Here is a 12202-nt window from a genome sequence, read left to right as displayed (position 1 = left end):
TAAAGCCCCTAGCACACTGCCTGGCACATGGTTTGTGCCCAGGAAACAGCACTAGAGAGACCATGCAAGTCGCTCTAGACCCACGAGGGAACTGATGCTTGCTCAGTCCCATGCAGTCTTGGGTGTCACATCCAGACCTCCCCTGCCCTGACCGCAGCCTTCCCAGGGAAAGAGAATAAATAACAGCAGCAACATTTTCATTTTATAAGCACTTGGTTTTATTGCACAGAAGCAATTGAAAGTGAACTCCAGTGGAAAGTGCGCCCTGGCATAATTTAGTGGCCAGTGCCCGGCCCCTCCTGGACCGCTCTTCCAGAATAGAGAGCTCTGGGGCTCTGGGCAAGGGCTTGACCACTCCTTTGGAAAACAGAAGGCATTTGGGAATAGGTTAAGACATCTCAAGCATAATGTGTTTCTAACTGCTCATTCATTATTGCGGTCATCTGTCAGTTGCACATAGAGGCAATAAATGCACTTATTTGGAAAGGAGGGGGGCAGTTTTTATAGTCAAGTGTTTACGTGTGGCATTCGGCATGTATCACATTCAGCTACATAAGCTATCATAACATAATTGTCCATCGCCTGGGGAGGGCATGGGGGCAGGGGCCTGAGAGTGCCCTCTCTTGCTAACATATTGCTAACAGAAATTCCTGTTTGAAGAAGGAGGCCCCGTCATCTAAGCAGTTTCTTCTTACATAAAGAGAGAAAAAGTGAAAATTGTGTTACTCCGATCCTTGAGCTCCGGGACTCTTCTGAGTTTCTTTGGCTGTTCCGGATGTTCCTTTCTCCCTGCCTTACTTCCCCTTGGCGGCCTTGTCTTCTGTGGACTTCTCTGGAGGCCTGCTGTCTTTTTGGTCTGTGCTGGAGGATTTTTCAGCCTTTTCTGCCTTAGGCTTGCTAGGCTCTTTTGAGAGGGTCTTGTCATCCTCCTTGACTTTGGCCTCTGTCTTGGGTTTCTCCTCAGGCTTCTTGGCCTTCTCCTCCTTGGTGTCTTTTTTCTCTGGTGCTGCCTCCTTCTTCTCTGCTGGTTTGCTGGGTTCCTTGGCCTTGGCATCATCTGGTTCCTTCTTGGCCACCTCTGTCTTCTCTTTGGGTTTAGCGTCTTCCTTCACCTCCACCTTGGCAGGAACCTCCTTCTCTGGGGTGGGGACTTTTTTCTTATCTTCAGCCTCTTCCTTCTTGGCTTCAGCTTTGGATTCTTTGGGCTTTTCGACAGCAGGTTCCTTCTTCTCCTCCACCTTGGGCTTTGGAACCTCCTTCTTGGGTGCCTCCTCTTTCTTGCTGTCCTTCTTCTCCTCCATTTTTGGCATGGTGGGGGCTTTCTCTTCCTCTGCCTTCTTTGGGGGCTCTTTGACTTTCACCTCCTGGGGCTTCTCCTCCTCCTTCACTGGGGACTTCACCTCTTCCTTCTTTGGGATCTCCTTCTCAGGGGCCTTGGCATCCTCCTTCAGGGGAGATTTCACCTTCTTTGGGGACTTGACCTCCTCCTTGACAGGGCTTCTGGCCTTTTCGGGGGATTTGTCTGCAGGGGACCTTGCTTCTTCCTTCACTGGAGTCTTGGCTTCTGGAGACTTCACAACAAGAGTCTTGGCCTTCTCTGGGGACTTTGCTTCTTCCTTCACTGGGGACTTGGCCTTCTCGGGGGACTTTGCTTCTTCCTTCACTGGGGACTTGGCCTTCTCAGGGGACTTGGCTTCTTCCTTCTCTGGGGACTTGGCCTTCTCAGGGGACTTTGCTTCCTCCTTCGTTGGAGACTTGGCCTTTTCAGGGGACTTGATCTCAGCTGGAGATTTTGCTTCTTCCTTCACTGGGGACTTGGCCTTCTCTGGAGACTTGGCCTCAGCCGGTGACTTTGCCTCTTCCTTTGCTGGGGACTTGGCCTTCTCGGGGGACTTGACCTCAGCTGGAGATTTTGCTTCTTCCTTCTCTGGGGACTTGGCCTCAGCCGGTGACTTTGCCTCTTCCTTTACTGGTGACTTGGCTTCCTTCTCTGGAGATGCAGCCTCTTCTGCTGGGGGAGATTTTGCTGCTTCTTCTCCCCCTTCTGCCTCCTCCTCTTCACCCCCTTCTTCCTCCTTGCCCTCCTCCTCTTTGACCTCTTTCTCCTCTTCTTCAGTCACTTCTTCAGTCACTTGGGTCTCCTCTGTCTGTTCCTCCACAATCACAGTTTCTTTCTCAGACTTCTCCACCACTTTGATCTTCTCTTCGCTTTTGACCTTTATGTGAGTGGACACAGAGGGAATTTTGGGGAGTCCTTCTGGAAGCGAGAAAGGAATTGGGCCAAAGCCAATCCGACACTCTTCACCTTCCAGGAGTTTTCTGCACGATGGATAATGGAACACATTAGTATAAACTCAGAGCAATTCACTATTTGGGTTCTTCCTAGACTATCCTGAAGGTCACTGACATCGAATGATACGGGTTTTGGTGGAACAGGAATGTGAATGGTGGGCATTATGAGACTGGAGAAAGTCACTTGGCAAATCATTCCAGTGACCACCCAGAATGTGTACCCCGGCGGGACTGGTCTTTTGTTGTTGTTGTTGTTGTTTTTGAGAGGGTCTCGCTCTGTTGCCCAGGCTGGAGCAACTGATCTTCTTCAACACAGCTAAGCCTGAAACTTTTGAAATAAAACAACTTTTGCCCCATAAAAAATGACCCTCAAGAGAAAGCTCCTAAATAAATTTAATAAAAGTTAAATTTATTGTCTCTCAAACTAAAATATTATTCAAGAGAACCCTGGGAGCCTGAGCAAACAATTCCACTTTTTTTTCCTTTTTTTTGAGACGGAGTCTCGCTCTGTCACCTAAGCTGGAGTCCAGTGGTGCAATCTCAGTTCACTGCAACCTCTGCCTCCCAGATTCAAGCAATTCCCCCGGCTTCAAGCAATTCTCCTGTCTCAGCCTCCTGAGTAGCTGGGAGTACAGGCGCACACCACCATGCCCACTTAATTTTTGTATTCTTAGTAGAGACGGGGGTTTCACCATATTGGTCAGGCTGGTCTTGAACTCCTGACCTCAGGCGATCCACTCGCCTCGGCCTCCCAAAATGCTGTGATTACAGGTGTGAGCCTCCGTGCCCGACCACAATTCTACTTTTATAAATTTGGGTTTAAGAGGTCTTAGAATGCTCCCATTTGAATCGCGAGTGTCTCTCATCACCCTATATTACCATCTTTTGAGTTTCAGGAATACGGTAGAGGCCGCAGTTTCCCCTCTTGGCTTTGCTCCTCACTAGATGGGTGACCTTGGCCAAGACACACAAACTCTTTGAGCCTCAATTTCCTCACTGGAAAAAGAGGGTCAATAGAGTCCCTACGTCAGAGGGTTGTTTCAATGAGACAATGAATGGAAAAGACTTGGCAGAGTGCTTGTCTCAGAGTAAGTGTGGGGGTTACCCCTCAGCTAGTACTTCCCAAATTTAGCAGCACACAGATGACCGGGGATCTTATCAAAATGCAGATTCTGATTCAGCAGGTCTGGGGGCGGGGTTAAAGTCTGTCTTTTGTTGTTGTTGTTTTTGAGACAGTGTCTCACTCTGTGATGACAGGCTAGAGTGCAGTGGCACGATCATAGCTCACTGAAGCCTCCAACTCCCAGGCTCAGGTGATCCTCCCACATCAGCCTCCCGAATAGCTGAGACTAAAGGCATGTGCCACCATGCCCAGCTATCTTTTTTTTTTGTATTTTTTGCCATGCTGCCCACCTTGGTCTCTGAACTGAAACAATCTGTCTGCCTTGGTCTCCCAAAGTACTGGGATTACAGGCATGAGCCACTACACCCAAACGAGAGACTATCTTTCTGATAAGCTCTTGAATGATGCCAATTCCGCTGGTTCATGTGCCATGCTTTGAGTAGCAAGATTATAGACGAGAGCCAAGAGGTAGGAAACCACGGGTCACCAGTCAGAACTGGGACAAGTCCTCGGGGAATCAGTCCTGCTCCCTAGCCCTGCTCCCCCAGGTCTTATTCCTGAGACTGGCTTCCCCAAGGCTGCCATTGACTAAGGGTTCCCTCTGTGGCGGCCCAGTGGTACCTGTGCTTCCTGGATTAGCTTGGGAATGGGATTAGCTCATCTTCCTGACAACCCTATAACATGGGTGCCCTTATTATCATCTCCACTTTATTTTCCCAAGAAATGAATGCTTGCAGAGCTAAGAAACTCTAAAGGACAGAGTTTTAAAGGTCCCTGACAACTCAAGCACCTCTTTTCCCTCCAAAGCAGGCCTCTGGCTGGCTGGATTTGGGGAGGGGATAAGGAACTTCCACCCTCTAAATCATTTCAGAATGAAAGTAAGTCACTCTCAAGACTCACTGGCTGGGTGCAGTGGCTCACGCCTGCAATCCCAGCACTTTGGGAGGCCGAGGTAGGCGGATCACCTGAGGTCAGGAGTTTGAGACCAGCCTGCCTGGTCAACATAGTGAGACCCGGTCTCTACTAAAAATACAAAAAATAGCCAGGTGTGGTGGCATGTGCCTGTAATCCCAGCTACTCGGGAGGCTGAGGCAGGAGAATCACTTGAACCCAGGACACAGAGGTTGCAGTGAGCCGAGATAACGCTGCTGCACCACTCCAGCCTCGGCAACAGAGTGAGATTCCATCTGAAAAAAAAAAAGGTCTCATGTTTCTCACAAAGTAAAAGAGTGGCTGCCAGGGGCTGAAGGAAGGAGAGAATTAGAATGACGGTTTCTTGGGTATGGAGTTTCAGTTTGGGATGATGAAAACAGTTCTGGAGACAGACAGTGGTTACGGCTGCACAGTAATGTGAAAGTACTTAATATCACTGAACTGTCTGCTTAACATTGTTGAATGGGGCTGGTCATGGTGGCTCTCGCCTGTAATCCCAGGACTTTGGGAGGCTGAGGTGGGCAGAGGGCTTGAGTTCAGGAGTTTGAGACCAGCCTGGCCAACATGGTGAAATCCCGTTTCTACTAAAAAAAATATAAAAATTAGCCAGGCGTGGTGGCGGGCACCTGTAATCCCAGCTACTCAGGAGGCTGAGGCATGGGAATCGCTTGAACCCAGGAGGGAGAGGTTGCAGTGGGCAGAGATCGCACCACTGTACTTCAGCCTGGGCAACACAGTAAGTCTGTCTCAAAAAAATAAATAGAAAATAAAATAAAATAAATTGATTCAATGGTAAATTGTATGGTCTATTTTGCCGCAATTTAAAAAGAATTTTGTCCCTAAGACAGGTACGCTGCCTAAACAGGGTCTTGAAACCCAAGGCTTAGCATCTCGTAGGAACACAAGCTTTCTCCACCATGTGACAGCCCCTGTGCGTCTCACCTGTAAGCGGCTATCTCTATATCCAGAGCCATCTTGACATTGAGCAGGTCCTGGTATTCTCGCAGCTGGGCAGCCATCTCCCACTTGGTGTTCCTCAGCTCGGCGTCCAGCTGCTGAATGGCTTCCTGGGAAGGAGAGGTGACACACATCACATGCCAGCCAGTGTCTGGCCCTCAGTACCAGAGAAGCTATGGCAGGCTGTGTGACCCCAAAGCAGGCCCATCCAGCCAGGCTCACTGGGGCCAACCCCAACCCTGCCAGAGCTGTAGGGTCCTCATTAGTGGACATGGAACAATCTGGAGCAAAAATCCTGCTGTATAATAACCTCAGACTGGAGAAGGTCTGAAATGAAATTCATCAGATGTCAACAGTTGTTTCTGCTGGTTTAGCTGGTAGGATAATGGGATAACTTTTAGAGATCTTGAGCTTAGAAAGTGCTCAGTGAGGCCAGGAGTGGTGGCTCACACCTGTATTCCCAACACTTTGGGAAGCCGAGGAGGGTGGATCACTTGAGGTCAGGAGTTTGAGACTAGCCTGGCCAACATGGTGAAACTCTGTCTCTACTAAAAATATAAAAATTAGCCGGATGTGGTGGTGCACACCTGTAATCCCAGCTACTCGGGAGGCTGAGACAGAAGAATTGCTTGAACCCAGGAGGCGGAGGTTACAGTGAGCTGAGATCACACCACTGTACTCCAGCCTGGGAGACACAGCGAGACTCTGGTGGTTCATGCCTGTAATCCCAGCATTTTGGAAGGCTGAGGCAGGAGGATCGCTTCAGCCCAGGAGTTTGAGACCAGCCTGGGCAACACAGTGAGATCTCATTTCTACAAAACAATTAAATAATTAGCTGGGCATAGTGATGTGCACCTGTAGACCCAGCTACTCAGGAGGCTGAGGGAGGAGGATTACTTGAGCCCGGGAGTACAAGGCTTTAGTGAGCTATGATCTCGCTGTCACTTTCCGGCTCCGGCAACAGCGTGAGACTGTGTCTCAAAAAAGAAAAAAAAAAGCCCAGTGGGAGCAGGGCCTTGCCTGCTTTTGCTCCTGTCTTTCTCCAGTGTGCCACAGTGTCCACCACATAGTCAGAGTTTGGTAGTCATTGATGACTGCCTCAGCCTTCTGAGTAGCTAGGACTGTAGGCACACACCACCATACCCAGCTAATTTTTTTATTTTTTTTAAATTTTCCTGAGACAGAGTCTCGCTCTGTCGCTCTGTTGCCCAGGCTGGGTGCAGTGGCACGATCTCGGCTCACTGTAACCCCCATCTCCCAGGTTCAGTTGAAGCGATTCTCCTGTCTCAGCCTCCCAAGTAGCTGGGATTACAGGCACACACCACCATGCCCAGTTAATTTTTGTATCTTTTTAGTAGAGACAGGGTTTCACCATGTTGGCCAGGCTGGTCTCAAACTCTTGACCTCAAGTGATCCACCCGCCTTGGCCTCCTAAAGTGCTGGGATTACAGGCATGAGCCACTATGCCCAGCCGCCAGTTATCTTTAAAAGAAGGAATCTGCTAAGGCCTTCCCCCAGCCACCCAAAGACACTGGTTGCTGTTTACCGAATGTCCACTGCGACCAAGACCAACCTAGTGAGTGGCAGAGCTGGGATTCAAATCTAGAAAGATTCGAATGTTGAAGACCTTGCCGAGCTCATTCACAAGTTCACACTAATCTCATTTAAAGTCTATCTCTTTAGGCCAGGCACGGTGCCTCACACCTGTAATCCCAGCACTTTGGGAGGCTGAAGTGGGAGGATTGCCTGAGCCCAGGAGTTTGAGACCAGCCTGGCCAACATGGTGAAACCCCGTCGATACTAAAAATACAAAAGTTAGCCAGGTATGGTGGCATGCGCCTGTAGTCCCCACTACTCAGGAGGCTGAGGCACGAGAATCTCTTGAGCCCAGAAGGCAGAGGTTGCAGTGAGCTGAGATCATGCCACTGCACTCCAGCCTGGGCAACAGAGTGAGACTCCATCTCAAAATAAATAAATAAATAAATAAATAAATAGATAGATAGATAGATAGATAGATAGATAGATAGATAGATAGAAGTCTATCTCTTTAATCTTTCCAGCTCTGCAAAGCAGGCTTTTTTTTTTTTTCATGGCTGGAAAGGAGCTCAGATTCAGAGAATTAGATAACCTTCCTAGGATCACACAGCTGGAAAGTGCTGGTATGTCTGACTCCAAGGGCCACAATCTTAACCACTACAACCCTAGTCAGTGAGGGACAGTAACTTGTCCAGGGCTACCCAATCAGGTAAGGCAGTCTGGCTGTCTGCCTTGCCCCTGCCCACCTGGTAGGAGGCAATGTCGGCCTGATGACGGTCCTCCAGCTCAGAGCGCTGCCTCTCCAGTGAGTCCTTGGTGCTTTTCAGTGCCTCCAGCTCTGTGGTCCTGGCCTGCAGCTGACGCCGGTACTCAGTTATCTCCTCCTGTGCTGAGCGCATGGCGTCTGTGTTCACCTTGGCTGCTTCCGACAGTCGGTCCAGCCTCACTGCGGGAGAAGGTAGCAGGGCACAGGGTTAGACACGCCTGGATTTGGGTTCTAATGCCCAGATTTTTTTTCTTCTTTTTTTTCCTTTGGGACGGAGTCTCGCTCTGTCGCCCAGGCTGGAGTGCAGTGGCGCACTCTCAGCTCACTGCAAGCTCCGCCTCCCGGGTTCAAGCGATTCTCCTGCCTCAGCCTCCCGAGTAGCGGGATTACAGGCACCTGCCACTACGCCCAGCTAATTTTTTGTATTTTTAGTAGAGATGGGGTTTTGCCACATTGGCCAGGCTGGTCTTGAACTCCTGACCTCGTGATTCGCCCACCTCGGCCTCCCAAAGAGCTGGGATTATAGGCATGAGCCACCACGCCCGGCCTAATGCCCAGATTTTGAAGGTGACACATGTGGATTGACCTACTGCGTGTGCCAGGCACCATCCTGGATGCTTGACTCACTCTGTCCTGTGAGATAAAGGCAAGTGACTACTCCCCAAGGCCACCCAGCTAGTGAGTGGCAGAGCTGGGACTAAAATCCCCAAAGATCAGGCTCTGTCTCCCCCAATGTGGGATCCAAAAACCCTGCAGGGCAGAGGAAACCCTGGTCCTAATTCCTGGTCCAGCTCCCTAGCAAGGGCCTGGCAGTGCTGGGGGTTCAGATGTGATACCTAGCCCATGAGGCTTAACACTGAGCTGGAGGCTGGAGGCTTGTGGCTGAACAAGTTAATGAGCTTGTGACCTTTAGGAGGCATGAGGGTACCATGAGCAATCGGGTCACCTTGTAGCCATGGTCCCTTCCTTACAGGTTTCTGCGCACAGTCCAAGGTCAGTGCAGAGCCCGTGGCCTGGGTGCCAACCCCCCGTCCCGTTCTCCACCTAGCTGCGCATTGCCCCTGAGCATTGGTAGCCATACCCTGGCCCCTGCCAGCAACCAGCTCCTGGTTCCCAGGAAACCTTCCAGGGGCAGTGGAGGTCTGGAGACTGGTCTTTAGCTCATAAAAGTGAACATCCTGAATCCCCAGATAATGGCACTCAGGGCACGAGTCTTGGTAGGGAGGAAGGAAGGAAGCCAGCTGAGTGGGCCAGTACAATCATGGGACGTCTGCCCCTATGACTGGCAAACCCAAAAGAGGTTTGCGCAGGGAGGGGCCTTGCTGCAGAGATGGAGGAGGGGATGGTTCTGCTCTGCAGAGGAGTGGAAAAGGAACAGAAAAAGCTATGCATCAAATACCCAGCTTTCCCTGCTAGTGCTGGCAAAGACTTAGAAACCATCCAGGTGGTTGGGGATTCTCAACTATTGTCGATCACAGATGCTTTTGGAAAATCATTGAAGCCTCTGCCCTCTCTCCCAAAAACAACGCAAAGTTTTATAGACAGTTTCCTGAGAGATCATGGAACTCCCCGGATTAAGCAGCCCGGTTTATCTACCCTCCTCTTTCAACTCAAAAAGAAATGAAAACCAGAGAGGGCAAGTGTTGGTCAAGGTCACCCTGCAGCTGCTGGGCACAGCCTCAGGGCAGCGCAATCTAGCTGACTCAGGGCTGCAAGGAGTTGCGGGAGGGGCAGACTTGGGAGGATCCCAGCTTCCTTAAAGGAGAAAGGGGACATTAAAACATGAGAGGGCCCACCAGCCACCTCCGCCACAGGCAACAACTGATTGTAGTAATGGTTCCCTCTAGGAAGAAAGGATGCGAAAAGGCCCTGACCCACCCCACGTGGAAGATTAAGGTAGGGATGTTAAGCACTGAGCAAGTAGTGGGAAGGAGCCTGGTAGGGGTGAGAGAAATACGGTTCCTTGCAGGGTGCAGGAGAGGGGATGGCAGCATTGGCGGGGAAGCCTTGCTACTTAGAAGGGCTAAGAGTCTCCAGCGCTTGCAGACCAGAATCCTGCACCACTTTTTTCCTATAGATGAAACTTGTTTTGTTCTTGACGGGGGAGGGATCTGAGTGGGGTCGCCTAAGCTTGGGGTAGAGAGCAGCGGGGGGCCCAGAGTTGAAGTACATTCGTAAAGAACCTGGAAAGGGGGAACCGAAGGACAACCCAGAGTTGGGGCGTCCCACAAGAGACCCAGAGTAAAACCGCGATTTAACTAGGGGCATGCACTTTGCAGAGGGAAGGTGAGCAGCGCGCCACTCTACGCGCAGTCCAGCAGCGCCCCCTCGGGTAACGCAGCCCAGAAGCTCGCTGCGGGGTCAGCAGGGGTGCCCCTCCCCCCACCCGCGCGCCTGCGTACCTCGGAACCACTCCTCGGACTGCAGCGTGCTCTGCACCGCGTGGCCTTCAAGCTGCGCGCGAATCTCGCGCAGCGCCGACGTCACGTCGCACTTCAGGGCGTCGCGCGTCTCGGCCTGCATCTGCGCCTGCGCAGCGCTGGAGCCCTGGATCTGGCCGAGCAGCTCGCCCACCTCTTCCTGGTGGTGGCGCCGCAGGTAGCCGCACTCCTCTTGCAGGGCCTGCGCCTTCTTCTGCAGTTCCACGCGCGCCGCCTCGGCCTCCTGCGCGAAGCGCGCGAGCGCGCGGGCCGCCGCCTCGGCCTCCTCTCGCTGCCGGGCCTCGTCGTCGAGGCGCTGGCGCACGTGCGCGATGTCCTCGAGCAGGTGCTCCTGCTCCAGGCGTAGCTGACCGCGCGCCGCGCCCAGGCGCAGGACTGCGCCGCGCATCTCGCGGACCTCGCGCTCGTACAGCTCGCCCATAGCAGAGCGGCCCGCCTGCTGCTGCCGCAGCGCCGCCGCCTCGCCCTCCAGGCTACGGTTGTGCGCCTCCAGCTGCCGCACCTTGTCGATGTACCCGGCGAAGCGGTCGTTCAGCACCTGCAGCTGCTCCTTCTCACTGCGCGACGCGGCCACCGCCACCACGCAGCCCTCCGGCCCGTTGCTCAGCGTGTCCAACGAGTCGGTGCTTGATGCACCGCGGAAGCGGCTGGGCGAGGCGGATACGGAGCTCACAGACGTCCGTGTCCACGAATGGAAGCCGCTGGAGGAGCCGGCGGCGGAGCGCGTCCCGCCTGCGCCACCCTTTCGGGCCAGCGCGTAGTGGAGGCTGCCGCCGCCATGCAGCGGCGCGAACGGGGCGCCCAGCAGCGCATCCGCGCCGCCGAAGCTCATCATGGCCGGAGCAGGTGAGCGAGGCCGGGACGGGGCGGGAGGCACTGCGGCAGCACCGGGGCGCCGGGCCCTTTTATAGCCACCGCGGCCGGGTCCAACCCCTTGGCAGTGAGGGAGTGGGGAGGAGGGCCCCGCCCTCCCCGCCTCTTCCCCTGCGGCCCCGGGCCGACCGGCTACGCCGCAGTGAGAAGGGCGGGGCAGGGGACCGAGGAGGGAAGGGGAATCGACGCTGCGTCAGAGGAGACCCTCGAGGTTGGGGAAGCGGGCAGAGGACTCCCGGAGTTGGCCAGTGAGGACCCCCGGGTGCGCGTCGAAAGAGCCTGCGAGTGTGTTCGGAATAAGAAAGGGGACTTGAAACAGGGAGAGGACAAGGAGAAACCTGATGGGAATAGGGGCAGGATGCCCTCGGGATGGAGCAATGGAAGATTGCAGTCATTAGGATGAGGGGATCCCTGTATGAGAGAGGACACGAGGCTTTCCAAATAGTTAAGAGAGGTTCTCAGGATAGGGGGTGCAGAGACTGTGCAGCCAGCCCCGGAACAGTGGAGGGAGCAAGGCAGTCCTGAATGGGAGCATGGACGCTCTATAGTACGGAGACAGGAGACCCCTGACCGGGGGAGGTACAGTGTTCTCCTAACATCTAGAGGACCCACTTGGAGAGCGCTCAGGAAACTCCGCGGCCAGCCCTGGAATAGATGAAGGGGGGACCTGGAGTTGGGGAGAATAGCAAGGCTACCCTGAATGGAGGTATGGGAGACATTGCAGAGGATGGAGAGAGGGAACCCCGCATGGGGTTGGGGGGAGGCAAAGCATTCTCTAAAAAGTCTGCAGTGACCCCCGAGAGAGGAGACGGGAGACCCTGCTGCCAGCCCCAGTAAAGGGGACGGACCCTCAGCGAAGCGGGCAGAGGGTCCCCTGAACAGGCAGGAGGAAGCTGGGCTGAGTTTGAGGGGCAGAGAACCTACAGTGGGGGTACCATAGGAGGGCTTGGGCATGAAGTTAAGAGAGCTGGCCCCTGTGTGGGGTGGGGGGAAATGATGGGTTTCACCCGAGCCAGCTTCTGCACACTGGGGTCAGCTAGGCAGTTTGCTGGTCGAATGACCTTGGACAAGCTGTGTCCTCCCACCCTTGTTTTTCCATCTGTACAATGAAGGGGTGTTGCCCCAGAGACAAGCTCCAACTCCTGACCCCTGACTGCCCCAGGGAGTTCCACTTTGAGGGGTCTCTGGCTGAACTGGGGTTGGGGAACCCACATCTTGCCGTTCTCTCAACACTAGGAAGTCCTCTTTCCTCCCTCCTCCTCCCCATCTTCTCAGCCTCAA

General features: G+C 53.4%; 1 protein-coding gene and 1 long non-coding RNA gene across 3 annotated transcripts in view; one reads left to right on the top strand and one right to left on the bottom strand.

Annotated features, from left to right (window-relative positions):
• Positions 1-212: 212 nt before the first annotated feature.
• Positions 213-10883, bottom strand: NEFH (neurofilament heavy chain). Its single transcript, XM_032138204.2, has 4 exons — positions 10010-10883; positions 7588-7787; positions 5291-5415; positions 213-2319 (listed from the first exon to the last, which is right to left on the bottom strand). The coding sequence occupies exons 1-4, from the start codon at positions 10881-10883 to the stop codon at positions 795-797; spliced, it is 2724 nt and encodes a 907-aa protein (XP_031994095.1). The 3' UTR covers positions 213-794.
• The window catches only part of LOC116458506 (uncharacterized), a 31505-nt gene continuing 30045 nt past the window's right edge, over positions 10743-12202 (top strand). Inside the window, exon 1 of one of the 2 annotated variants that reach the window (XR_009211074.1) lies at positions 10743-10894. This is a non-coding gene — a long non-coding RNA (uncharacterized LOC116458506). The remainder of the gene's footprint in view (positions 10895-12202) is intronic. The other variant, XR_009211073.1, reaches the window with a different exon arrangement.

This window comes from Hylobates moloch, unplaced genomic scaffold (assembly GCF_009828535.3).
Source record: "Hylobates moloch isolate HMO894 unplaced genomic scaffold, HMol_V3 SCAFFOLD_19, whole genome shotgun sequence".
NCBI lineage: Eukaryota > Metazoa > Chordata > Mammalia > Primates > Hylobatidae > Hylobates > Hylobates moloch.
The sequence above is the reverse complement of the archived record's forward strand: the minus strand, read 5'-3'. Positions and strand labels throughout refer to the sequence as shown.